A 27,921-nucleotide genomic window follows, 5' to 3' on the forward strand; every position below is an offset into this window, starting at 1 on the left:
GATTGCAGTGGTATCTAGCTTTTGCACCAGACTAGCTGCTGGAGAGTCTGCAGTGCCAGCCTGGCTTGAAAACAAGCTTACCTACCTCTTTGTTATCAGCCAAGCATTTTTGGCTACATTGTTGCAGTTCTAAGGAATCTCCACCTACCTTTAGAGTTGAAACTAGGCTTGCACTGTTAGGTTGTTGCTTTGGACAAGCAGCAATAAGAATCGATCAATCGTTCCTTATGAAGAGTTCTTAGTATAACGTCTTTGTGAATGTTTTCTCAATGCCCATTTCTCCTGCTTTGCAGAACCAGCAAGCAACTGTATTGGCCTCACAGGAGAGAAGTGGAAACCCAGCTCCACGCCGACAGCAGGCCTACGTCGCTCCCCTGCCAACAACAATCGCTCAGGCTCCCTACACATTCCAGCACAGCAGCCCAGTGCACCCCCACTTGGCAGCAGCAACAGCGAGCCAGCCCCACATGTATACCTACGCACCAACTACTGCTGCCACACTGGGCTCCACCAACTCCATTGCTCATCTCTTTTCCCCTCAGGGCTCCTCCAGGCACACCACATACACAACCCATCCAAGCACTCTCGTGCACCAGGTCCCTGTCAGTGTGGGACCCAGCTTGCTAACCTCTGCCAATGTAGCACCTGCTCAGTATCAACATCAGTTTGCCACCCAGTCCTACATTGGTGCTTCCAGAGGATCTGCTATTTACACTGGATACCCACTGAGCCCGACCAAGATTAATCAGTACTCTTACTTGTAGTTCTTGGGGCAGGGATTGACGGTAATCATTCCCAGCTTGATCATCGGAGTGGAGAGATCTGCAGTTGGTTTTGCAATATTCTAACAGCTCTACAACAGGAACCTCTGTGGAATCAGCGGAGGATAATGGGGGCCACCTCCCTCTTATTAACAATTCTCTTTATGGTCTCCAGAGTCTGGTTGTACTGTTGGAGGAGGCCTGGTGTGTGTGGGAAGCTCAGGTAATGACTGGGCTGAATCTTTTGGATCATATTTTCATTCAGATTTTACAGTTAATTTTTATGGATGCTTTAAAAACAACAACTAAGGCCTGAAGCCCATTTTATTTAAAACTATTGTTACGTTAATCAGAGGAGAAAAGGAAATCAAGGACTTTTTGAAAAGGCTGGTGGTTTTTTTAAAAAAACTCTTATACTTACCTAGTACTTGTTTAAATTATTTTAGCAGCTTGCACAAATCCATATTGCCACTAAAAATGCACATTTAACTCTAGGTTGCTAGGGCAGATTTATAAACTTGAGTTAGTATTTTAAAGTTAATTTTGTAATTCACATTCTTGATAGGCAATAGCTGAATTCTGCAAAAGCAGTTATTCTCCCCCTTCTCTCTGTGTAGTTTTAATACTTTCTGTTCACTAAAGCTAGTGTAGCAATTTGTTTTGTTCACAGTTCCCATTTAAACTATGAATCTTTTTTTGTAATGTGTGAATCTCCAAAATGAAGTTGAGAGGGTTTTGTTTGTTTTTATAATTGCAGAAGCAATTAATACGAGATCACAAGCTATATTATGGTTTGACTGTTTTGTCGGAAAGCTTGTGTTCTCAGCTGAAAATGCATAGGCCTGCATTATTCTTTTGAGGGCAGAAGCCCCTGGGGACTTCATCTGATGAGGCCTCACTGAAATGAGTAGGAGATAGACATCACCTGTTTGTTTCCACAGACTTCATCAGTAGCTCAGGCCTCTAGATTATACCCTTTCAGTTTCATTTTTTAAAATAAAATTTGGAGCTGGATTCCTTTCCCAGAAATGCAGGGACCTCTTTCCCATCATGATTTTTCTTGCCTGGTCCATTTAGCTGAGGAATCCAAAATTCGCCAAAACAGCAATCTACTGAGATGTACAACTTTTTATACTCCTGCAAGCATATCCCTCTGGGACCTTGTTGGCAGAAAACTTTAAAGCGCTCTTATTAAGACTTGTATACAGTAAGTGCATGTAGGAATTGCAAAAACATGTCACACAAATTGCAGATTTTAAAGGTTTATTACTGAATTTAAAACTATTTTAGAAGTTTTGTAATGGTGGTGTTTTAATATTTTACAGAAAATGAAATATGTACATATTGATTAGAACAAAGTATAACAAGCAAAATTTCCTGCTAATCCCAAATGTCCTGTCTTTGTAATCAAAACGTGTAGTGATTATACTTGAACTCTGTACTTAGTGTTTGTCTAACTCTTAAATGTTTCTGGGGATGAAATCGATCTATTCCTTTGTATTTAAACCAAAATGAGTTGATACGTGTTGGAATGTATGTGAAATAATGCAATCGTCTAGAGCTCATCACTGTAGCACTGAGAAAAAAAATGGAGCCGCATGAGAGACAAGGATACCTTCTGATTTGTTTTGCACAGGTATGTGTGACTGGTGTGTCTCCCCCCTCCCCCAAATATTGTAGTGCCTTAAATGATTATGTAGTGTGACTAGAGTTTACAGTGAGCTTGCCTTATGATGGACCAGCAAGCCCCTCCGCTCTCCGTCAAGCTGAAGCAATTCATTGAGCATATCCAACTGAGGATAGAAATAAGTGGCAAAAATAAGTTGCTTTAAATTTCAATGCCAACATAAATGGAGCTATGAGTATGATCCAGCCAAAGTTGAGTACTTTTAAACTAGAAAGTTAAGGATATCCTAACTTGCTCCCATTGACATTGATGGCTCAAATTGGATATCAAGCCAAACCCTAGTTTGTGCTCACCATTGACCCGGTTCACATGTCACTGGCAATCATGTGTTAATTAATTAACCCATGTTTTGCCAATATTATGTGCAAAAAGGGCCATTGTTTAAAACTTGGATCATGGATTTAGTTTCCACAGCCAAACAATGGCGTAGAGCTATTTATCTGCTTTTGTTTTCTGTTCTCTGAGCTTTCAGATTCATGTATTTGTAAGTTCCCTCCTCCATGGTACAGTTGCCTCAGGAGGCAGAGAGATCACCATAACTTATGGTTTGTTGATTCAAACAACATGCCAACCATAGCTAGCACAAGCCATGGCTTGCAAACATACTTCAAATCATTCTCTGATTTTCTGGCCACTTATAAGCCATGGTTTGTCAATGCAAACATCATGACAAACATTAGTTAATCTTCCTTAACCCTGGCTTGGTGTGATGTCTGAATTGAGCCAATGAGACCTAAACGTACTTCAGTTTAGCTGGATTGTGTCCTAGGTGTTTTATTTGGAGTAAAGCTTCCCCCCATCCCTCAAAATGTAACCTATACTATTTGCTGTCAGTGCATCTTTAATAGGGTATTGTGCTGGGAATGCATTGGGAAATTTATCTGATGTTGCAGAGGTGATTAAGCACGTGCAATTACTTTTCCTTAGATTATATTGTAACAGTATCTCCCTACCCCACCCCCTTGTGTGTAGCAGATAATCCTTGTAAAATATTACTAGTTTGGTGTTAAGAACTTTTTATACCAAAGAGAGCCTGCTGGAAAGCACATAATATTCTGAAGTTTTATTTAACACCACTAGTAATGTGGCGCTTTTGGGAAGGGTTGACAGCTGTAGCACTTGGTGTTGTGAGGAAATGCACACTTTACCTGGCCTGCTGATGGTGTGCTTTTAAATCACATTTGATTTCATGGATTCTATCAAACTACTGTTCGTTTCACCACTGCCATTATGCAGAGAATGATCTTGGCCAAATGGAGAATAAACTGGCTTGGAGAGTGATATTGCTACAGCAATAAAAGGCTTTGACAGCCTTGAAAACCCCAGTTTGTATTCTGTCCAGTCTGGATCATAAGATTATTTTTGGTACATTACAAAGAATTCAGAAATGTCAAATTCATTTCTGAATCATGCATAATAGCATGCTGTAGCCTAGCCCAAATGTGAACACTTATAAAATAATATAGGGCAATAACCCTGAACCTATTGAAGCTAGGATAGGGGCTTTGCTAATACTTTCAGTGAGGACAAGATCTGAGTGATCTTAAAGCCACTTATCCCAAATAGGACTAAGTAATTTGTGGACAACAAGCCTTCCCGGTTCCCTTACAATGAGGAATCTGTTGTCTGGGGCAATAGAGGAGAGTGGTTGGTGAACACCGTGACTAACCGTGAACTTTTCATTCTACTGTACTCTTGCTCTGTTGCTTTATATGTTTTTTTTCCTTGATGTGAAGATAACAAAGGAATTTCAGTTCTTTACATTATTGGTGTCAACAACGCTTTCTATTGCTGTAATGGTTTTCTGCTTAGTGTCAAGCCCAGTTTAAGTTTTTCCTCCCCAAATTCTATGGCCTGTATGCCAGTCCAACCTACAGAAATTCTGAAAGCGTTTTTTACCCAATTCCAAAAGTAGGGCATTTCCAGTATAGACAAGACTCCCAGTTAATCTGTTGGGAGAAAAATGCAAAATATTGGCTTAAATATTCTGGCCTCCAAAGTAACACAGGAAATGTTTTTCCAAGATGCAAAACACTTCGTTTACCTAAAGTGTAATTAGAGCCCAGGAGTTTTAAGTGAAACAAACCATTTCCAAAAGATGTTTCTCCAAAGGTCTAGGTTCTGGTCATCTCAGTGATTTGTCCCATAGATCAGATACCTTTTAGCTCTGGAACTAGCCAAGCATGTACTTATGGTTCTGCCCTACTAAAGCCCCATTCTCCGAAAGAGCAGATGAAGTGGCAAATGTATGCCTGGACTCTTGTTGCTTCTGTTTGCAGGTAGGGCCTCATGTGATGGAATGTCTCCCCACCCCATCCCGCACACAAAAAGGATCCATTGTACATAGGAAACTAGAATGTCTAGAAACATTGTACCATTTTTTGTAGAAAGGAGGGTACAAGTCAAATGAATAAATAAATAAAATTCTTCTAATGGTGAGTTTTTCGTTGTGCAAGGATTTTGTTTGGTGGAACATTCAGTCATGTGAGCCTCTGGTTTCATGGTGTGGTTATGATACACATTTGCCACTTCATACGTTCTTTTGTGGGGCCTTAGGACTTAATAGGGCCTAGGGCTTTTCTCCCACTGCATATCCAGCCTGCCTCACTGTGGATGGAAAGATGTAAGATGATAAGTAGGCTGCACAGCTCTGCAGCATCTCTGAATGATTTTGTCCACAAAACTTAACATATTTCAAAAACAAATCTTTCCGAATCAATTTGAATCTCCATAGCATGCTGAGGCTGTGTTTTTGCATGCAGCTGAATGTGTGCACAAGTCCTATTGAAATTTGTGGGACTTACACGTATGCAGCTGTGTTCAGTTCTGCAGCCTGAGTTTGCAGTAAACCTGCCTTTTTGTAATGATGAGAGAATATATGTTTTATCTAGTCACTCCTGTGATTAGTTAATCCAATTATTTAATGTCCCTGATAGCTGAACGCTCACCTCACAGCTGTTGATACTCCACTGCAAAAGCAACTTCAGAGCTTTACTGCTTGCACATAGTTGACCAGTGCAGTACTATACCTCTGACTCAATTAAAACAAATAAATACATGGAATTTAAATTGCTTCTAGGTGACTGGGATTGGCACAACCCTGCTTTCTTATTTTAATTTTTAACTTATGAATGGTGCCGCATGTTGACATAGTTGTTTGTTTGTTGCTAAACTTTATATAATGTGTGATTTCAGATTCAGCTTGAACTATTATCTAACTCACTACATGTAGCAGTGCATTATATGTAATGTTAGTATTTCTGCTTGAATCCTTGATATTGCAATGGAATTCCTACTTTATTAAATGTATTTGATATGCTAGTTTACTGTGTAGAATTTAACTTTTTTCTGGTTGTGCTCTTCCTTTTTACAAGCCGCTAGATAAAGGTAGTTTCTGACAATTACTGATCTATGTTTGTATTGCCAATGTACTTAGGGGGTAATGTAAAAATCATTTTAACAAAAGGAAATACAGATATTTAAAAAAATTTAATACTAACTATATGGGGAAAGGGTCCATTGTGAAAACATAGTTTATCTTTGGATTCAATGTTTGTCTTTGGTTTTACAAAGTAGCTTGTATTTTAAGTATTTTCTACATAATATGGTAAAAATGTAGAACAATTGCAATGCATCAATAAAAAGGGTTAATTTTCTGTACTCTATTAATTTGCTGGTTTCTGACTCATGTTCCATGGCGTCAAAATTTCTGGAAATTTTACATCTATATAGGCAATAGGGGTGTGTGCTCCACACCGAAAATCCAGAGGTCTGCTGGACCTCTGACAAACCACCCAAATCACGGTGCAGTTTTAAAAACATCAGAAACCCATGGTGTGGTTAAAAGATTGTTTGGAGCCCTGAATGGATCTGTAGGATGCACTGTTGATGTTGGCTGATTTTGGAAAAATGGCTAACATTATGAAAATAATGATAACCATTCCATGTAAATAAGTTATCCCAGGAAGTGATGATGATCGGCAGGCAGTGTAGATCCATACAAGCCAATATTAGGATATGGAAAAGAATTTTTGTCAAAGGCTGATCTGTGTACTGCAAGTATGGATGCAACTTGTAAAGTCAAGAGAAGAAGAGGTGGCGAGAGAAAAGTTTGCTAGTGCTAGTATATTTCCTGCTTTGAAGAAGGGACTCAAATTTATATACTTTGAATAATAAAGGTATATTTATGTTTGTTCTTGTCTGATAAGGGTGACCATATGACCGGATTTGCCCGTGTTTTTGATGGCAGATCCGGGAGGGGGAGGGGAAATCTGGATTTTTTTTTCAAAGAGCAGCTCTAATGGGAGTTAACAAAAATGCTTATAACTGTCATTTTTTAAGGTAAAGGCATGAAACTTGGCACAACAGTAGCTCTTAGGAAGGGCTTTAGTCATACCAAATTTGAAACAGATCCGTTCATCCATTGATTTTTTAGAATTTTTTTTAAAATTGAGGTTTTAAAATTATTTTTAAAATCATCATTTTTAAAGATAAAGAGCTGAAAGTTGGCACCATGATAGCTTTTAGGTAGAGCTTTAGCCATACCAAATTTGAAACAGATCTGGGGCCAGTAGCAAACCCTGTTAACAACAACAGCAGCTTGCAATGAGTGAAGATACAGTCAGAAAAGATATTTGAGGGAAGGGGAGAATGTAACACATAGAGTATAGCAAAAGCTTCAAAGTACAGCAAAACCTACAAAAGTAGTGAGTGAAGTTAATTTCAGATACATTGAATCTCTCACTTGTTCTTTATTTCAGTGATTTCAACATTAAGATGTTATGTAGAACAGATTTGTCTTAAATGTGTGCTGTAAAATCAGACGTGACCAAGGCTATGTTCCGGTGGGCACGCCCCCTTGGTACTGGACATGCCCCCTTGGGGACGACCATGTTGTCCTCCTTTTTGGTTTCCAAAATATGGTCACCCTATTGTCTGACCTCTCATAGGGAGAGCACCTCCCCCCCCTCCATTTCACCCCATTAGAACAAATGGTCAGGGAATATAGCAGATCTCTATTTTTATAAATGAAGCTGCACAGCTGTGCATCAGCAAAGTAAAGGATAAAAGGTCCAGCACAGTTTCAGGTGTGTGTATGGGTGGGTGGGTGTTGAGGTGGATTTCCCCCCCCAAAAAACTTAAAAATCAAGGGATGAGGGGATCTGTTTTAAACTTGGCATGGCTAAAGCCCTATTTAAGAGCTACCAGGTTGCCAAGTTTCATCTCTTTAGCTTTAAAAATGATGGAGATGTATGCACTTTTGTTAATTCCCATTGACGTCAATAGAAAAGTTCTCCAAAACCAGCGGTTTCCCACCAGATAATCCAACAGTGCGGGGAGACAGAGCTGCCCTGAAAAACGCCGGGGATTTGCTTTATCGGAGAGTTGCTCTGAATTTTGGGGAGGAGCAGACTCGCTCTGCACATCCCTAATAGGCAACATAAATACTTCCCTGCTCCCAGAGTTTATAATCTAAGTAGGCAATAGGGAAACAACAGAGGGAGGAAGGGAGGGAAGGACAGACTGTCGTTGCATTATGCATGGATTAGAATTGGGAATGAGGAACAGAATACAAGCATTATTGCTTACATAGGATTCACTTCAGAGGGCCCCAAGGCTCCCTAATCTGCCCATACTGCCCTGGTGACAAAAGACACACTACTGAGGCTGCAGTGATAGGAGCCTGCAAATTACCTAGGCAACATTTGCAGACTCCTAGGTTCCAGGCAATGCTTCTATTGCATGGGTTCCTGGGTGTGGGGAAGGGTGAGGTCCCTGTTAGCCCTCCCCACTTTTCCGTTTAGCTAAAAGATAAGTGCCCTACTGAATCAGACCAAAGGCCTATCTAGTCCAGCGTTTTGTTCCCAGATGCCTACGAGAAGCCAACGAGTAGGACATGAGTGTAAAAGCTTGTGTTCTCCAGCAACTGGTGGTCAGAGGCTCACTGCCTGATTCCTAAGGTAAAATATAGCCAACATGACTAGCAGCCAATTGATAGCCTTATCCTCCATGAATTTGTCTAATTCCCTTTTAAAGCCATCCATGTTGGTGACTGTCACTACATCTTGTGGGAGCTAATTCCATAATTTAATTATGCATCATATTGAAGAAGATTCCCCTTTGTCTGTCTTGGACCTCCCACCATTCAGCTTCATTGGATGACTCCAGGTTCTAGCTTTATGAGAAAGGAAGAAAAACTTACATTCAAACTTTTCTGTGACAGCTCCTTAGAATGATTGATTAAATGTTGAATGGGACATTTTGAGGGAACTTGAAAGCCATAGCTTAGATTGAAAGGGCACTGCGAACAATACAAAAGAGGCAAGCATGTCTGAAAAGGTGAAATCCAAGCTAGTTTTTCCACTGATGTACTACTGTCTGCAGAACCAGGAGGTGTGTGTGTGATTCCTGCTTCTGTGTGTGCCTTGAAAATCTGCTCTGATTGGTTGAGAGACTCCCTAGAGCAGATTTTTGGGGAAATAGAGGCCTACACTGGGATTAGAGATGGAGAAAAGTCCTGTTGCACAGTCATTGGATTCTTCCTGCCACAAGCTAAATCATTGTATTTCAGTGCATCGTCATCAACAACAATACATACAGGGTTTTTCTAGACTCCTGAAAAGAGGCAGGGTCATCTTACCGAAATGCAGCATTGTTCTGGAAGGATTGCTTATAGAATCTCTCCTAAAGTTTGCATTTACTGCAGAATATTGTGCTGGTGTTGGTGCGGCCTCTAGATGGCACCATGAGCCTTTGAGTTAATAAAGCAACCTTGCACAAAAAGCCAAAGAAGTAGAAAACATAGCCGTTTTGTTTACCCAGGAGACTTTAAGTTTAATTCATATGCTGTTTTAAAGGCTGGTGACTGACTCATGACAAAAAACTTTGAATGAATTCAAAGAGAAGCAACTTGTCTGGGGTGAGAGTGGGGTGGGGAAGGCCCTCGTAGCTTGTTTCTTGTCACATACACATTTTTTCTTTCATAGAAATAAATACTGAATACACAACCCAAAATGGCTACCTGGCATTGAAAAGGAATATGACTGATTTGTGGTGTGGTAATTAGTGTGGGAAAGGTTAGCTGTGCAAGCAGGCTCTACTGTTCCATTTCTCTTCCAGCAGGGAAGAGCTGTCACTCTTAGCTGCTGATTTGCATGCAAAAGGTCCCACCATTCATTCCCTGGCATTTCCTGGTAGACCCGGGGGGGGGGGGGGAAACCTCTGGACCATGGGTTTAATTCAGCCCCAATCCAGACTGGGGAGACACCCCCCCCCCCTCTAGGTTGCCATGTCTCTTTCCCGATATCACTAGTATTTCCCTTTGTGCTGAGCCTTGATTATCCATTATTCTCACTAGCCATTGGTCACTCTGCTTTTGCCTTTTCCCCTTCCTTTTGAAACTGGTTTTTGGTACGTTGCCATAGTGCAATCTGAGCTGCTGCATCTGGTTCTGGTTTGTTCCCTGCAGCCTGTGACTTCCTGTGCTCCGAAAATATTTGAAATGTGGGGAAAAACAAGACCTGAACTCAAGTCTTTTCAAAAGACTGATATCACAACATTGGAAGAAAGACTGGCCGTGGTTTTAAATACATAATTTTTATTATGGTGTTTTATTCTGTTTTTATTATTTTATTCTATTGTTCACTGCTCTGAAATCTTTTGGATGGGGAGCGGTATATGAATATTGTAAAAAAATAATTCAATAAACCTCCTACAATACAATGGACTGAGGAGGACCTAACAACACTATCAACATTTGAATGGATATCATCCTGCTCGTGAATGATACATATGTGGATATTTGGTGTGCTTTTGTTGAAGTTTATATATAATTTGCTCTTTCTAGAATGCTGTATTTTCCTCTCTCTCTCTCTCTCTCTCTCTCTCTCTCTCTCTCTCTCTCTCTCTCTCTCTCCCCTTCATATTTATTTATTCATTTATTGTGGGTGTCCCAACTGGTTGGGAATACCATTTTGCACATTTTCCCCATAGGGGAAAAAAGGTCATTTTTTGAGACATAGCTAAGTTCCCTCTTATCTGATCTGAACATAGATAGCTATGGTAGTTTGCTAGCAGATTAGGTAGTTTTGGTGCATAACAAAGCTTATTATGGGATATTATAGGGGAAAAGGATTAGCCACCCATGCAGGGCCGCATGGATGGAAGTTAGCGCCCTCTGAAATATAGGTCTGTGCGGAGTGCTTCTAGTGCATAGGCTATGGTAGAAGATTTTTTTGAGTGTGAAAATTTGAGAAAAAAAGAGTGAAAAGGTGCGACCAACTGCCTGTCACAAGAAATATGGATGGAACGCCACCAGATTTTCCAGGCTGGGAGAGAATGGTCCAACTAGCAGCAAGGTTGAAATCCAGCAAGATTGGTATTATGATTGGGGGAGATATGAGCTTCCCCCACAAAACCCACCCATTTGTTTGCATTGAGGGAAGTTGGTTGGTGGCTTTGGAATGTCCGCACACCGGAGGGGGGAGGGTTTAAAGGAGCCCATTGAGCCTCATGGCAGTGCAGCTTGGTGCAGGTCAATCAATCAAGGTTTAAGGCAGGGAGATGGACTTAAAGGGGCTGTGCCCGGCCCTGCAGAAAGGTGGTTGATTCACATTTTTTGTTTACTGAAGTTAATGTGTTTTTTAAAAGGCTGCAATAGAAAGCCCAGGAGGTGTGGAGGTCAAGGTGTCTGTGTATATGCAGGATGGAGTGACATCACATGCATAATATCTCACAGGTCTGTTTACTGATAGGTCCCAGAGCCCTGTGGTTCAGCAGTCATGTCTACATCCCAATGGGCTCCTGCCCTTTGTCATTTGCCATACATGTGCTGGTTTCTTTGTCCAAGGTGTGCTGTAGTTTGAAACAGGGTTGGTGTTATGGTTGCAAAAACGATTTCCTAGCTTTTGTGTGTTTAGTTACACCATAACACATGAATCACTGGTGTGTGTGTGTGTATTGATATATATATTTTTCTTTTTTCCCCCCTGATTTTGTTTTGTTGGAATTCACTATTAAAATGAATAAGAAAAAAGTCTTTCCAATGTGCTTTTACTCCCTTTCTGCTCAGTTCAGGCTGCTCAGAACTCTCCTCTGTCCTCATGTTATTTTGTAAGTGCGAACACCAAATTACTCAAATGGTAAAATTGGGAAGGGGAAGTAAATACGCATAACACTGAGCTGTGGTCCCATTGGTAACAGTGGAATTGGGGAGGGGGGAGTTGTTTTCAATCACGTTCACTTTTGCCTTTGGCTCCGCCCACCACTAAATGCAGCCTCCGAGAGCTTCTCTGAAACAGAATCTGGCCTTCAGGCTGAAAAAGGTTCATCACCCCTGGCGTAGACAATGGTCTGACTCAGTATATGGCCGTTTCCTAGCTTCTCGCTTAGCTCATAATGACAGGGCTGGCCCAAGTCATTGGTTCCTGAGGAAAAGGATGTCCCCCCTGCTGGCCTCCATTCCATGCACAGAAGCCAACAGGAATGGCAGTGACATCTTACTTCAACATGGGCAATGAGATAGGTCTTCCACCATGTCAGAGGGCAGGAGTTTAGTTTAAAGGGGCAGGACAGGTCATGTGGCACACACAGCTCTGTCATCTAAGAAAGGGGAATGGCCAGGGGGCTCAGGAGGAAGAGCTGGAGGGCTGCTGCCACAACCCCCCAATATCTGTTATCTGAGGCGGTTGCATCACTCTGCCTAATGGCCCTGTATAATGGGGGGAGGGCGCAAGACAGCAGCCCCCTATAAGCCAGCATTGCAAAAACATTCCATCCTGTCTAATGACCCAGGCTATGTGACAGTGAAGCACCAGAAAAAGAAATTTGCTCTTGCCTGCAATTAATTCAAAACTATTTGCATTCTACAATAATGTAGACTGTCATGCAGATATTGATCTAGTACCAGATTTGCCGAAAAACTGATTACTTTGCTAATTCAAGCAAACAGCGACCCATTTCTAACTGTCTTTGTCAGTGAGGTTTTCTAGCAGTCACTTTAATAAAAATGTAGCGCATTCAAACTTAAATGTTTCTGGGGCCCTTTCTATTTGTTACTATTTCATAGTTAACGTTACCAGTCTTAATGTCAATCATAAATGTCTAAAGTAGTAGAATATACCTGTGAAATCTAACAAGTTGTTTGAAAATAATTTAAGAAAAACCAAACACTACAGTGGTTTTCAGAGATAGCCTTTCTTGGTATTCTCCAAGGGCAGTTTTTTTTTTAAAGATTTTGCCTCCAGGGAACACATTCAGTCTTCTGAAGAATTACTGCATATTTCAGAAGATTCCTGGGAATAATCTAGAGTGCATCACTTCCTGCTGGGTCACTGGCCAGGCCTGTTGGGTCTTACCCTTGTGAACTGATATGATGCCCTAGCTATTATTCCCCTGCATCTATATTGCAGGGGAATATTGGCAGTGGTGGGCAAACTGTGGGCACGTTTGGATAACGCAACAGTCAATGGTGGATTAATAGTCAACTCCATGGTTTCCTATCTAGGGGGCACAGCATGATTTTAATTGACTGTTGTGTGGAGTGGAGTGGAGTTGACTATTAGTTAACTGTGTGTTTGATTGACACTTCCCCCGCCCTCTCTCCCCTCATCAGTCCTCCCTCCCCCGTCCTTTCACCTCTCCTCAGTCCTCAATCCTCCCATCAGCCATTGCCACCCAAAATCTACCCTGGCTGCTATTGTGAACCAGAAACGTCACCAGCCTTCCACGATTGGTTCATTTTCAGCTGTGGGTGTTCCTGCCCCCCTCTGCCGGGATCTGACACTTGCAGTGGGGGCTTCCCATTGCCACACTGCCATGATCCTGTGGGGGTTTCAGGGAAGCTTGTTTGCCATTATGGGCATCTTGTGAAGGAACTGATGATAAATTGTCAGAGAACCCCAGTTTGAAAGTGGCCCTGGAGTTATGACTTGATAGGGACCATAAAATAATTTGGCCACAACTGTTACTGCAACATGAGAAACCTGGCCTTGTGCCCCATATCCAAATGACAACAGAGATCCACTTCCTTTAAAAGCATGCCTTGCATCTTGTAATGCAGGAGTGGGGGATCTGTGGCCCTCTTGTTGAACTCCAACTCCTATCTGCCACAGGCTGTCTTACAGGGATTATGGGAGTTGTAGTAACCCTGTAGGGCCATTGGTACCTCACTCCCACTGTAGAGCATACAACTGACTGAAGGCAAGCCCATCTTCCCGCATTTCATATGAAATGGAGCACATTCTGGAAAGAAGTGAGTTAATTGGATAATGATTCTACATTGCTCCCACACCTACTGAGTATTATCAAGTAGTATCAGGTAATAGCAGAGCAGTTTGCTGCAAGCAGTCATTGCAATGTTGAAGCTGCCACTGCTCAGGATTGTATATTCTTATTCTTATTTATTACATTTATATACCGCCCATAGCTGAAGCTCTCTGGGCAGTTTACAAAGATTCAGAAACATTGTCCCCTTTGCTTTGCAGAAGGCCACAGATTCCACAGGGAATACCTAGTCCCTAGGTCTTTCCTTTGACCACTTCAACCGTTGTTGTAGTGGAACCAGGGCTTGTAGGGATGCAGCACCAGCACTTTTTGATTAGAAGGGATGATGACGAAATCTGCCACCCTCTTTAGGCTTCCTGGTTCCCTCTGAATTTAGCTGCAATCCTCACAGGAGCCAGGGGTAGAAATGGATTCCGCCAGCAACAATAGATTGTTGTGAGCTATTGCTGTTGTAATGCCTTGGTTTTTTGGGTGGCTTGATCTTGAACGGCCAATGAAGACGCATTTGTTTTACAAAAAAACCAAACCCCACACAGCTTCTGGTGGAGATCTAGAACTGGTTTGTGGATGTGGATCAAAACAGCTGCCTGCATTTTTGGACTCATATTGGTGGGTGTGGCTATGGGGACTGCCACGATGAGCAGCTGCATTTCAAAACTGACCACTACACCATTGACTTCATCATGCATCACCCAGTACTTCATGTCCTCAATACTTTGAGCCACGTATGACCCCTAAGTGGTGAGCTAACTGCTGCTGGATTATCAGCACTTTTACTTTAATTGCCCTAAGACTAGTAGCAAGGAAATTTTGATCCTGTGGTAATGTGAGGGTCCAGTCATATTGCTGGACCTACAGAGAAATATTTTGAATTAACTGCCTATGTCAAGTCAGAGCATTCAGCGTTCAGCCACTTTACATGATCCACCAGGGGTAGGCAACTTGGTGTCCCCCAGATGTTTTGGGCTGCAACTCCCATCAGCCCCAGCTGGCATTGCCAATAATCAGGGATTATGAGAGTTATAGTACAAAACATCTGGGGACCCAGGTCCTGTGATATCCGATGCACTTCAGATCTGATTCCTTGGTATAAGAAAACCTATGTGCATTGCTTGTTTCTGAAATGTATGCTCATGTATAAATTGTGCCTTTTGCTTGAAAATGATATGTGAGTGAAGACCAATTCTTTCCCAGTTGTATTTTGCATGCAAAAGCCAAGATTTATAACATCATGTCCATTTATTTTGTACTTGGGAGCAGATCCTGAGTACAAAATGTATCTGCTCAATCCAGCAGTCATTGAACCACATAGCACATTGTGTTATATAGTATACTAGCACAAAATGTAAGGAAGGTAATAGGATAATCTGGAATGTGGTGAGGTTAGAAGGAAGCAAAAGGGTTCCATAAAAATAAAAAATAAAAAAGCAAAGCAGCACAGAATGATCTTTGGGACTTTCTTGTAGTTAGTTCATGATCTTGTAGATTATGATGGAAGTATCTGCCACCCATATGACATTCTCAAAGGATAGTACTTCTATGACACCTGTTGGCAACATCTCATCTGCCAATGTCTCATGTAATTTCTTTTTACTTTATTAAAACAATGGGAAAATAGTTCTCTCTGGCGAGATCAGTTTTTCTTGGTTCAGTTGTCTCAGGGTGGGGAACCTGTGGCTCTCCACTAAATCTCTTATCATCCCTGGCCGTTGGCCATGCTGGCTGGGGCTGATGGGAGTTGGAGTCCAACAACATCTGGAGAAAACATAACTGAGAAATAATAGTTCCATATTTATTAAAAAATGTAGCGACTTGCAACAGTCCACCATAAGTCAGCTATAGCTAAAGTTTCCACCATAACCAGTCCACCATAAGCCAGAGAGTATAGCTAAAGTTTCTGACTGTGCATTCAAAGTGTATACAAGTTGAATGAGTGTACAGGTTCAACTGATGCATGAAGTCTGAGACAGTAGGTGTGATCTCTCTCCACACATTCATTGCATGTGAACTGCTGTGTGTGAAAGGGTTTAGAACATCCTGGAATTTTGTTTTCACATAAACAAATTAAAAATAAATATCTCAGGATCTCAGCTGAAATGAGTTCAGGAAATGTTATCACAGGATAAGGTACAGTATACAGGACGTCCAGCAAAGTTTAGTCTCTATCTCATTGCTAATAGGGTTGCAGGTTTTAGACCCAAACTCCAACTTTCTGGCTCTCCATTGCTTCATGGCTTTAAAAGGGAATTTCCCCCACATTTTTGTCCAGTATTTTTGAAGCTCCATCTGACGAGCGTTTTACTGCACGCTCATTACTGGGCACTCACAGATTGCTCATATGACATCGTCTGCCTCTCGTGCATCTTCCGCCCCTTCTGGCCTCTGTTGCGATGCAAAGCCCCCCCCCCCCCCGAAAAAGTCTGGTTGCTGCTCTTTCCTACCGGACTGAATGGGCCTAATAACTTTCTGTTTTCAGGAAGTGACTTTGGAGTGACGACAGAGAAGCGATGGGAGCTGCACGTTTCGACCTAGATGTGATGGGGCTCTTCATCTATTTTTATAGTCCAGTCATATCCATTGCTCTATGCCTATTCCTTTAAGAACTCTGGAGCTGCAAGCTCATTGGCCAAAATCCAACGGGGCGCTTATGCTCTCTGCTGATTGTCCTGCACCCTGCCAATTCTTATCCACAAGCAGTGCCCACTGTTTTGAAATTGGTGGACTACACCCCACAGAACCAAACAGATTCTGCTTTATGAACAAACCTCCAAATTTTATTTAAACAAAGGTCCCTCTACAGTGCTCTTTCAAGGTGTGGCCTCCTGAGGCCAGAAGCAGTGGGTGTTGTCTTTAACTACTCCTGGCTCCTCCCAGGAAACACCCCTGCCCCATCCAGGCCAAATCCAGCAGTTCTTTCATATTGTTACACCCACTGTTTGTGGAATGGAGAATGAGTGCTTCAGAGGAGGGATGGGCAACTATAAAATGATTCTATTAGGGAGGTTGTGGGCTCTCCCACACTAGAGGCATTCAAGAGGCAGCTGGACAACCATCTGTCAGGGATGCTTTAGGGTGGATTCCTGCATTGAGCAGGGGGTTGGACTCGATGGCCTTGTAGGCACCTTCCAACTCTGCTATTCTATGATTCTATGATTCTATGAAAATGCTTGTGTCTGGAATGAGGCAGGTCAGCAGGGCTCACATAAGGCAGCTATGCCAACTTGTGCTGATCCAGAAATGAGTGTTTCCGCTCATTTGGGAGCTTCCTCTGGGAAGCGTTAAATCTCTGTTGTGTAAGCGGTGGGTCCCACTTGCGCAACGGAATCTGTGTGGTGCTACAGAATCAGTGGGGGCGTAAGCATGCAACACCACTTCCCACCCCTCTCGGTGCTTGAATTATTCTGGCAATAAAGGAGTTAAGACTCAAAGCTTCTCCCCTCCAGAACCAGACATCTGGATTTAATAAAACCAGGCAGACAAGGCTGTGTTCCCTCCCTGCTTTTACGAAGAAACTGTCAAAACATTCCAGTGGTGTGAGCTAGAATCCGGCACAGAGATCACTGGCAAAACACAAGAGGCCAGGTAGAGTCATGGCTCTCCAACATGCCTTGCTTCTGCTGCATCTCCTGGCCAGTGCCATCAGCGGGCAACAGCAACAGCTAATGGAGTACATGGAGAGGAGGCTGGCTGTCTTAGAGGTATGAGCGTGAGACCAGAATGGCAAAGGGTGCCTGCTCCGTACTGCACACACGAAGTATGCGGAGTGTTCAACTTTTCAGGTTTAAGCGGTGGCTCTGGAGTACCTTGAGCTTCTAGCTCTGTTAGATGAAGCCATCACATAACCGGGGGCTCATCTAGGGATGCAGAATCTTAATTATTCCTGAAATGAAGTTTGTGCTAAGGGGCTATAATAGACAGTCATGCATTTTGAGAGAAGGAAAGATGAATGTTGCCTATGACTGTAGGTAATCTGACAGTAGGGAGACTGGGGTGGATGCGGGGACTCTCAGGCTACTTGTGTAGTTATTACTTTTTTTAGAAAAAGGGAAATGCAAGATGTTCCGACATATTTTGGGTGTTGGTGGTCAGATTTTAAAGCCACACTCCTTATTCCAGAATGTCACCACTTCTCCGAACACAATGCAGTCTCTTGTTTCAACACACAGCGGCTCTATAATGCACTATACATTTATCAAAGAAATGTTTGTTTGATAACTCGACAGCAGCTACAGAGAGTGTTAGTAGCTGGCCACACAGCACTGACTGGGAGGCAAGGATAATAAAACTGTCAAGACAAGGCCTCTTTAACATTTAGAAAAAATCACTGCATTCTGCTACCTTTAAAAAGAAACCAAATATCTTCGTAGAAAACTTTGACAGTGTACATACAGAGTGTACAGTGATAGCTAACAATCCAGAAGACAGATTCAAACATCTCAAGAATGAACTGTTATCTTAACATGTCAGGATTTTTAAGCCAAGTTCATGATTTGGGGAATCCAATGCATGTTTGTTTTTTAGTCCGCATTGCAGATGGACCTGCAGTCTGTCAAATCAGATGTCTGGTGTTCAGTGTCCAGCTTGATTCAGGAATGGTCATTTCTATCCTGGTTGCCCTGCACCGTAGTCTGAATGGAACATGGCTTGCCACTGGGAATCTCTAGTCCTTCCACATCATGCCTATAATTTCTGTCTCCCTTTCTTCCATCAGGAGCGGATCTCCCAGTGGCATGATCAGAGCAGCCGTTACTCCAGTGAGCTGAGGGACTTCAAGAACAAGGTGGTGTCCATGCTGGAGACAGTGGAGAAAGAACGGGAAACACTCCGGGCAGAGGTGGAAAACACTGCAGTGCGGGTGGACCGGCTGGAGCGAGAGGTGGATTATCTTGAGACCCAAAATCCTGCCCCACCCTGTGTGGAGGTAGATGACAAGCTCATGGAGAATCAGGTTTCCACCGCCAAGAAGCGCAAGAATGAGAAGTACGACAAACTAACAGGTGAGCAGAAGTTCTCATAGGATATGTGCTTACACTAAAGGCCAGTCTGGATAATTCTGCAAGACAGGCTGCAATGGATTCTCTTTTTTCTTCATGTGATCCTCCCACAAGTCCTTCAAGTTGCACCCAAAGTGCTATGTTTGATCCCAATTGCATAAAATATGCTTAGTTGCAGAGGAGACAGCTATGCTTTTATGTTATACACTCCTTTTAATAAAAGGTCTAGATGTACAGTATAGAGCCAGATGATGATTTCATTTCTTGCCCCCAAAGGGGAGTGGCGGTAAATTGACAAGCCTACCAAAAATGATCACGTGAAATCTGTAACTGCCATTCACAGGCCTGTGAGAGGGAAGAAGGGATCTCAAAATCCCCAAATGACATCTCCACACCCTCCCTGCCCCTGCCCTCATTTAACAATCTTTCACAGCACGTCATTGTTGCAGGGGGTGGAAGAGTGGCCTTGATGTTGGTTCCTTTACAAAAGAAGATCACCTTTGCTGAGCAGTGTCCCACTGGTCATTCACTGTGAGGACATGCATATATATAACAAACAATGAACAGATCACAAAATGGTGGAGGCATTGGGCCAGCAGCTGTGTGATTGACTACTAAATGATGTCGCAGGCACTATCCAATAAAGCACGGGTGTTGAACCTCTTTCAGCCCAGGGCCGAATTCCATTTTGGAGAAGCGCTCGGGGGCTGCATTCTAATGGTGGATGGGGTCAAAGGCAAAAGTGTTGGGGCCAGAATACCCCAGCGTATTTTAGCTTAGAGTTTTTACTACCAGTAACAATGCTTTAGGAGAAGCATTTCTACCTTTTTCAAAGGGGTGGGGGAGGAATTGTGCAAAACCCAGGAAGCCACCAAATAATCAGTGGTCAGGGGAAAGGGTGTGGCCATCATGGCAACCCTGGCAGGCCACATTAGGAGCTCAGAGGGGCCAAATTTGGCCCGCAGGCCTGAGGTTCTGCACCTTTGCAATAGGGGCTTCCAACAGTTGCACAACTACTTTTTACACGGCAACCTCATTAGCAATGGATGAGTTACTGGGGCAGGGGAAAGTTGGGGATAATGTTTTGCTTTCAATGCTGGGAGAATGTGTTATCCCTGCAACAGAAAGGAAGGTCTTTTGCAACAAATGAGTAGCAGCTGTTGTTCAAACAACAATTATATTAAAGGGAACGAAGGGACCAGCTGACCTCGGCAGCAAGATGGTGACATGTGTGCTGCAGTCCTGCTCAGAGTTGGGCTTCTTAAGCCCCCTTGGCGTCAGTGAGATTTAAGCACATTGTGTTTGAGGCATGCAGCAGTGGCGTCTTCCACTGAGCCAGCCATCGCAACTGAGCAGCTCTCCAAGCATAATGAGTTGTTTTAAGAGTCATACAGTTCCTCCAGCACTTCTCACAAATCTGATTTTCTTATGATAGGATTTTCCATTCATGGTACTAATCTGGGCCCCAAACTGTATTCCTTCTGTTACTAGCTCCATGGTTGCATCCCCTTTGGGCAAATCACACAATATCTTACAAAATCAATTCCCCACCTATGCAGTGGAAATACTGCTTACCCTTAAGGTGCCTCTTCCCATCTGAATGTGTTCACGATGCAGCATTCCTACGCACTTGGATCTGTGGCTCCAAATCACATTCTGCCAGGTTTAGCGGTTTTCACTCGGAAAGATTTGAATGTAATCTGTTTGCTCAGAAGTGAAATGTGTGAACATTTGCTTGTGCAGAAAGTTAGCTTTAGCCATGCAGGGAGCAACGTTATGCACTAAGAGCACCCCGAAGCCTACTTTTGAACAACCCAATCAGTGAATCCAATTTTGAGCAGAGAAGTGGTGGGCAGAGAAAGGAATAAGCACACCTTTCTTTTTTTCTGCTTAATATTTCTCCCAATCTACTTTCCCTTTTTAAAGAAAAAGGCACATTGGGGCTCCGTTATACAGTTTTACATGAAATATGCATTTACCCCTCAGGTATCCTGGAGAGGACTGAACGGATTTCTCTGCCTTTTGAGAAGATCCGTCTCTTTCCCTTTCCCAGACCTGCTAGATCTACACCAAACAGGATATAACACTGAAAATGGTTTGAAAACGGTATATGGAGTGTGAGCTACATCAGACAGGGGAAAATCACGCTTCCCCACCGTTGCCTCTGCTTTCGTTGCTTGATACTTCCCCTTTCAAAAAGGAAGTAAACAACTTGCATGTGGGCCATTCAGTGGGCTGTTCTGATTGCGCTGCTTCTCCTGCACACAGCAGGAGATAGCAGCAACTTCTGTTTTTAAAATTATATTGGACTTTCTGGGTGTTTTGTGGCGCGAGGAAGGCCAGAAGTGATAGAAGGAGCATGGGAGGCAGATGACGTCATGAGAGGGACCCACAAAAATCTGTGAGTGCCCAGCAATGAGCGTGCAATTGTCAATACCATTATAAACCATTTTAAAGCAGTAGTGTAAATCCTGCCAGTAACATAATACAGTATAGCTGCATCCTGACTATGGCAGGATCTACACAACTGCTTTAAAATGATTTATAATGGTATTGACAACTGTTGGGGGCCAGGACACACTCCATATATGGTTTTCAAACTGTTTTCAAAGTGTTATATCCCGCTTGGTGTAGATCTGGCCACTTTCTCCTGTCCCTGTTCAGCTGTCTCCTTGGTGGCTCATCATGCAGTGGTGGATGGTGCCATTCCTTCTGGAGTCACATAGGAACTGCAGCATGCTTTCTTTGGATGAGGCAAAATGGCCAGCAGGGCAGGGCTGAAGCATCTCTGGAGAGGCAGGAAAAATGTCCTCCCACTGACAGCTCCAAGGGCAGGCCATGGATGACCAGCGCATGGAAGAACACTACCTATAATGGGCAAGGCCAAGAGTTTAGTAGTCAGTCACATGCAACCACAAAACTCACAAGCAGAGCAAAGCAGAGAGAGATATCCCTTGACCCGAGGCCACAATTAGCTGTCATAGGTGATAGTCATTGATAGGCCTGTAATTCCTGTATCCAATGTTGACTGATTGTTAGGAAAGGAGGCATGCATCATGTGGGGACGGAGGGGGTGGTTAAATCATGTAAAACTGAAGCATCATCTTGTTTAAACTTGGTATTACCCATGTAAACTGAGGACTTCTCTTGTTCCTTCCCTGTCCTACTTCAAATCCTGCATAGCTCTGTAAGGTAATGTATCCCGAATGCTAAGTAAGTCATTTCCCCATTCTCACATCCAGCTTTCCCCCAGTTTTCCCTGAAGAGAACCGGGAAAAATGTTGCTCAGCATTCTCCAATGTCCTATGCCAGCCTTCCCCAATCTGGTGCCATTGTCTATGCTGGCCAGGGATGATGGGAGTTGTAGTATGACACCCCAGATCGAGGATGGGTGTCCTATGCAATGGATAGTGGAAACTGTGTGCTGTGCTGCAGAAATAACAACTTAAATAAGGGACTTGCAAGACTAAAATAATTAATAAAGCTTTGTTAGAAATCCAGTCACTAGACCTAAGCAACACATAGAAACCAAAGCCAGGCGAGAAACAATACAGTCTGCCAGAAATAAATCAGAAACAGCCTGCTATGTAGAATTAAAAAGCCACGCTTGGTTTAGGTTGGATTTTACGCAAGAGTGTTTTGGTCCAGCTATTCAACAATGATCTGTGATTTTGGAGGTTCACTTGAGACATCCAGGGCCAGTTTCTCTACCCCAAAAAGGATACAATACTAAAGGGTGCCTGATACATGTGGGACAAATATGAGGGAAATTAATAAAGCTTTTATGAGGCAGTCATTTGCAGGCTATAGAAGAGAATTAGTGCGATTGAGGGAAATTTTCTAAATATGAGTGTGTGTGCGAGAGAATGAGGATATAGCATGAACACAGTTTTCTCAGTTATCTTAGAAATGGCAATTTGCTCACCAAGATAAGAACACAAGAATTGCTTTGGAGATAGATCTTGGGTCTAATCGAAGAGCATTTGATAGCCAGGTGGCTACAGCATGGTTGGGGAATGTGTGGCGCTCCAGATGTTGTTGGATCACAACTCCCCTCAGCTCTAGTCAATATAGTCATTAGTGAGGGATGATGGGAGTTGCAGTCCAACAACATCTGTGAGAGCCACATGTTCTCCATCCCTGGCCTAGAGGAAGCTCAGAAACAGAACAGATGGTGATAGGCATCCCTGTTACTTCTGAACATCATGGAAGTGCCATTTTGAGCCATTGACAGGCCTATCCTTTATTTCAGTCGTCCCAACAGTATGCCCCACAGATGTGCTGCACTACAACTTCCACCATCCCCAGCTAGCCAACACATCTGGAGGGCACCACGTAGGGGAGGTTGCTCTGTTTCCTTGATCCTGTGACACAGACAGTGGTGCACCCCGGATGTAACGGTCTTGTGCCCTTCCTTTAGGCTGCCATGTATATTACTTCAGTTGCGAAGCACACAGCTAACATTTCCCTCCCCAACTCACTCCCCCAACCAACCATTCCATTCCTTGCAATGTCTTTCATATTCCTTATATGTTAGAACAACACAATTGTTTGCTGACCCTGATTGAAAAAATAATAATACTCTGAGGATGTGCAGTTTTACATTTCGAATTCATATCATAGCACCACCTTGAGTACAGGAATAAAGTAAGAGTTTGCTTCTGCTTCCCTGATTCCCTCATTACCTGCTGCTCTCTGGGTGCTCATTGGGGTGTTGGTGGTTGGGTTATATGTGGCCCTGGACTTGGCTCCAAGGTACCATTGGACAGAAATCCATACACTACTATAACCTGGTGATGGGGTGGCAGGAGGGATGGTCCCTGCAGCCTGGGGGCATCCAAAGCAGCTGCCGCCACAGAGAAGTGTCACCTGAGGAGAGGCGGGGGCAACGGGCAACTTCTGTGCCCATTCGCTAGTCTGGAAATTTACATTCTCCTGATACCTCTCTGCTCCCGTACTTGGCAAAGTGCAGTTGAAGGCAATGAGTTACTTCAGAGCAGCCATGTTCAGCTTCATGTTCACCCTTTCAATCAGCGCTGCTCCCGCTGCCAGCTGAGGTCACACAGACTCCCAAACTGCACTGAAGCTGCTGTGATGGGAAAAATCTGTCCCAAAACGAGTTTGCAGAAAAGCCATGCTAGTTATGGAGAGGGACGTACGTCATGTGCCACAATCGTCTTGGGGGTGCAGTAGGAGTGGTGTAAATGTCCCATGTAGATTGGCCCTGTGATCATTTTTATCCTCTTGAACAGAAATAGTTTGACAAAGAACCTTTTTCAAAGGTATCATTCCCTTATGCAAAGCAAGGGAATGTGAGATAGACATTGCCTTTTTTCTCAGCATGGGTGCAAACTAAGGAGGAACATCAATAGTATAATTTCTCAGGAAAGCAACCATGCAAATAGCATATAAGTGAAGCTCTTTATTGCTGAAGCTAATGGAGTAAAAGAAAGCACCTTGAAATGGTAGATGTTGAAATTTGCTTGTTAAGCATTTCCTGAGAGTCTCAGAAATGTGAGTGGGTCAGTGGGATTAAGCCATCAGGTTTGGAACAGACATCCTGGCATTAACGATTTGCTCTCATGACTTTAAGTTATGTTTTTAATGTACAATTTGCAATTTTGCGCTACAGATTTGTGGGAGAGAGCCAAGCGTACAATAACTATCCTCTAACTGTTCTTTCTAGATTGCAGTGACACCGTATCCCAGGTCAAAGCCATGAAGATTTTAAAGCGGTTTGGAAGCACAGCTGGACTCTGGACCAAAGACCCACTAAGCAATTCAGAGAAGATCTTTGTGTTTGATGGCACTAGCAACGACACCGTGTATGTCTTTCCCAGAACGCGGGAGTTCACACTCTTCTCTGCTACACGAAAGGCAACTCGCATCAGGTTACCCTACCCATGGGTTGGCACTGGACACTTGGTGTACGGGGGTCATCTTTATTATATCCGCCAACATGGCACCTTCCAAGTCATCAAGTACAGCCTGGCTAACAAGACCATTGTTGATAGTTCTGTCTTCCCAGCCGAGGAGCAGATCCCTGTCTTTGGCCTTGCATCCTACAACTACATTGATCTGGTGGCTGATGAAGAGGGGATCTGGGCTATCTATGCCACCCAAGAAAATGAGAGAAACATAGCCTTGGCCAAACTAGACCCTTCATCTCTAGACATTGAGCAAATGTGGGACACCCCGTGCCCCCGGGAAAATGCAGAGAGCGCTTTTGTTATCTGTGGAGCTCTCTATGTGGTGTACAATACCCGGCTGCCCAGCCGGTCCCGTATCCAGTGTGTCTTTGATGTCAGTGGCTCTATGGCACCCGAAGATGCTGCCTTGATCTACTTCCCCAAGCGGTATGGCTCACACTCCAGCATGAAGTACAACCCTAAAGAGAGACAGATCTATGCCTGGGATGATGGCTATCAGCTCATTTACCGTATGGAGATGAAGAAAAAGACTGAAGTCTGAGAATGGCCTAGGGCTGTGGTGGAGAGAGCATCAGAAGCACGTTCCAGGGCCACAAGATATGACTCAGCTGCCAACTCATGCCAAACGGCACATAGCACGTACTAGAAAACCAGCAGCCACAAGAAGCACTGACTAGACTGGCCTTTTAAGAAAGGAATGCCTTTCTGATGCATTAAATGCTTTTAAAGCAGAAATGGTTTGCATTTTCATTGGGTGCTGCCAAAATGTTTTGGTTTTTAAACCCCAAACCAAACAGAAACAGCCTTTTTAAAATTAAAGCTGAAACAACCTTTTAAAATATATACGAAAAATTACCTTAAGTTGGAAAAACATACATGTTCCATCTGAAAAAATAAGGGAAACTATTAATCCACTCTAGTTCCTAGGCAGAGGGCAAATGCCTGTAAATTTCCATGCTGCCCTATAGCTTACAAATCAAATTGGCATCTCCCAACCAGCGCTGCTGTTTCATAGACTTCTCCTCCTTCAGAAGGGGTTTTGTTAGGGAGTGAGCAGGCACTCATGTCTCCAAGGGAAGGCAATGAGTCTGCACTGCTATAAAAATAAATAAACTCCCATAAGGCTTGGTTAATTAAACAAGAGGATGAAAATATTTTTCTTGCTTCTCTTGCTCTCCAATGCTATAGTGTAATTGGACATTTTAGGTGTTTCTCATACCTTATTATTTCTATTGTTATATTTATGTCTACTTCTTATTAATTAGAGGATTCTGCATCAGCTTTTTTTGTTTTGTTTTGAATACATCCCTGAACATATCACAGGTTGCTGTTGTGGTCCATTAAGAAGTCCTGGATTTATTATAGTGTCCTGGGTTTCTTTGCCTGAATGTTTCTTATTAAAGAGACACAACTTCCATGTGATTACTCTAGACATCTTAGAATATCCTTCATCACACATGGATATTGAACTTGGAATGATAGGTGTGATAGTGAAGGACACCTGAAGGGAACCAGGTTGAGGATATATTACAATTTCATACTAATTACTAGATTTGTTTAGTTCTGGCTCCATTCTCATTTCCTTTAAGTTATTTCTTTGTAACTTAATTCCTGCAAGGAGCAGTATGTGCTCCTATGGGTGACTCTGTGTTTTCTGCATGTCAACTTGTTCAACTGGATCTTTCAATTTACTAGGAGGTTGTGTGTGTGTCACAGAATGGCCTATGTCAGGCAGAGGACACATGGGGTGTGCAAAGTGAGACAGTATTCCAGGGTTCTCAAGGGGGCATGCCCTTACTTGACCTAGGGGTCTGGGACCCAGCCAGGTGGAAAGCAAGGTGTCTGGCTTCTGACCTTGACGGGTCTCATGTGTGTCCCACTGAATGCCTGATGCTGTTGTTGGAGCCTTAAATCATTTGGGGTCTTGACTAATGCTCCAGCTTGACCACTATTGGCACTGAATAGGTCTCCGAGGAATACTATAGCTGTGTTACTATGACTTACATAAACATGGGCTCTAGCGTTGACCAAGAACATTTCTATGGGGGAGGCTGCAGAGTGCAAAATATTTAGTTGATTTACATTCATCCACATGTGTGTTTCAGTATGTTATAATTTTACTTTTAAAACCACCTTGAGAGGTTTTATCAAGAACTCCTCCTTTCTAGCATTAGTTAAGCATGTCAATGAGGAAAGAAGAACTGAGGGTTATTAGATGGAGGTACCAAAAATCAGGATGTCATGCCTACGATCTGGGATGGTACATTTGTCCCCCTATCTGTCTGATTTAAGCAGTTTTTAATGCTGCAATTCATACTACATTTTAAAAATGTAGAACATCTCTGAATGAGCTCAACATTGGCCACTCATGGAAGTTTGCAGGTCCATTACACAATGTCATCAGCATTCAAGATGTTTCCTGCACTATCCCTGAGGAATCTCACTTTTTAAAAAACACATACAGAAGTAATGTGGTATTATCAGGGCTATCATGGGATCTCTGCACCACTAGATGATGCTGTCTCATTAAACACAATGGAGCCTTTCTGAGAAGGAAGTTTTCAATTCAAAATCACATGGTCACATGTAAAGAAGCACGTTGTGACAGTGGGAAGTCTGTGAGGACGAAAGCCCCGGTAAATCTGCGGGATTTTTCCTGTGTGTAGACAAGCTCATAGAAAGCACCCTTATTTAGTAGTGCTACTTTCCCTGGGATGGAGCATGGAGTATGTGTGTGCCATTTAACATTTCCACATTCTTCACAATTAAATATATTTTTTCTTTTTTTCTTTTAAAAGCCCATTGGTTCATTTTGTGGAAAAACACAGTCATGCCACTTTAAGACTGTTCAGGTGGTAATGTCACTCTTGCTAATCGTGCTTTTAAATGCAATAATGCATGAATTAGTGCAATGCCACTGCCACATCTTTGCAAACACAAGAATGACATGCTGTGTTCAAACCATGTTTTAAGATATGAAGGATCGTTTAGCCAGACTGCTGCATACAGATGAATCAATGTTATGTGCAGTGGGCACCATGTGAATGCAAGCTTACCCTTCTCAGTACCAGTGTACCATTCTCTAAAGTTAACGTGGTTTATATGAAAGGTCATTTATTTAACCTGAAAGTGAGTTGGTTGTGGTTTCACAAAGTATCACAGTAGTTCCTTTTCCAGGTGATGACGAGCCTCTTGCTGATGAAGCTGAACTTCCTCCTGCTTCATTCAGTCACATAGTTCCAGCTCTTATAGCTATAATTCTTTTG

General features: G+C 42.9%; 2 protein-coding genes across 5 annotated transcripts in view; both read left to right on the forward strand.

Annotated features, from left to right (window-relative positions):
* The window catches only part of HIPK1 (homeodomain interacting protein kinase 1), a 44,958-nt gene extending 38,845 nt beyond the window's left edge, over window positions 1-6,113 (forward strand). For all 4 annotated transcript variants that reach the window (XM_063143437.1, XM_063143425.1, XM_063143431.1 and 1 more), the window contains one exon: window positions 294-6,113. In XM_063143437.1, coding sequence (XP_062999507.1) covers window positions 294-764 — 471 coding nt within the window. In that variant the 3' untranslated portion in view covers window positions 765-6,113. The remainder of the gene's footprint in view (window positions 1-293) is intronic.
* An 11,071-nt stretch (window positions 6,114-17,184) lies between these two features.
* On the forward strand, window positions 17,185-25,975 carry OLFML3 (olfactomedin like 3). The gene is made up of 3 exons (XM_063119623.1): window positions 17,185-17,429; window positions 18,443-18,728; window positions 24,412-25,975. Exons 1-3 carry the CDS (start codon window positions 17,322-17,324, stop codon window positions 25,194-25,196), a joined length of 1,179 nt encoding a protein of 392 aa, XP_062975693.1. The 5' UTR covers window positions 17,185-17,321; the 3' UTR covers window positions 25,197-25,975.
* The last annotated feature ends 1,946 nt before the right edge of the window (window positions 25,976-27,921 follow it).

The sequence above is a fragment of the Elgaria multicarinata genome, chromosome 1 (assembly GCF_023053635.1).
Source record: "Elgaria multicarinata webbii isolate HBS135686 ecotype San Diego chromosome 1, rElgMul1.1.pri, whole genome shotgun sequence".
NCBI classification, from domain to species: Eukaryota; Metazoa; Chordata; class Lepidosauria; order Squamata; family Anguidae; genus Elgaria; species Elgaria multicarinata.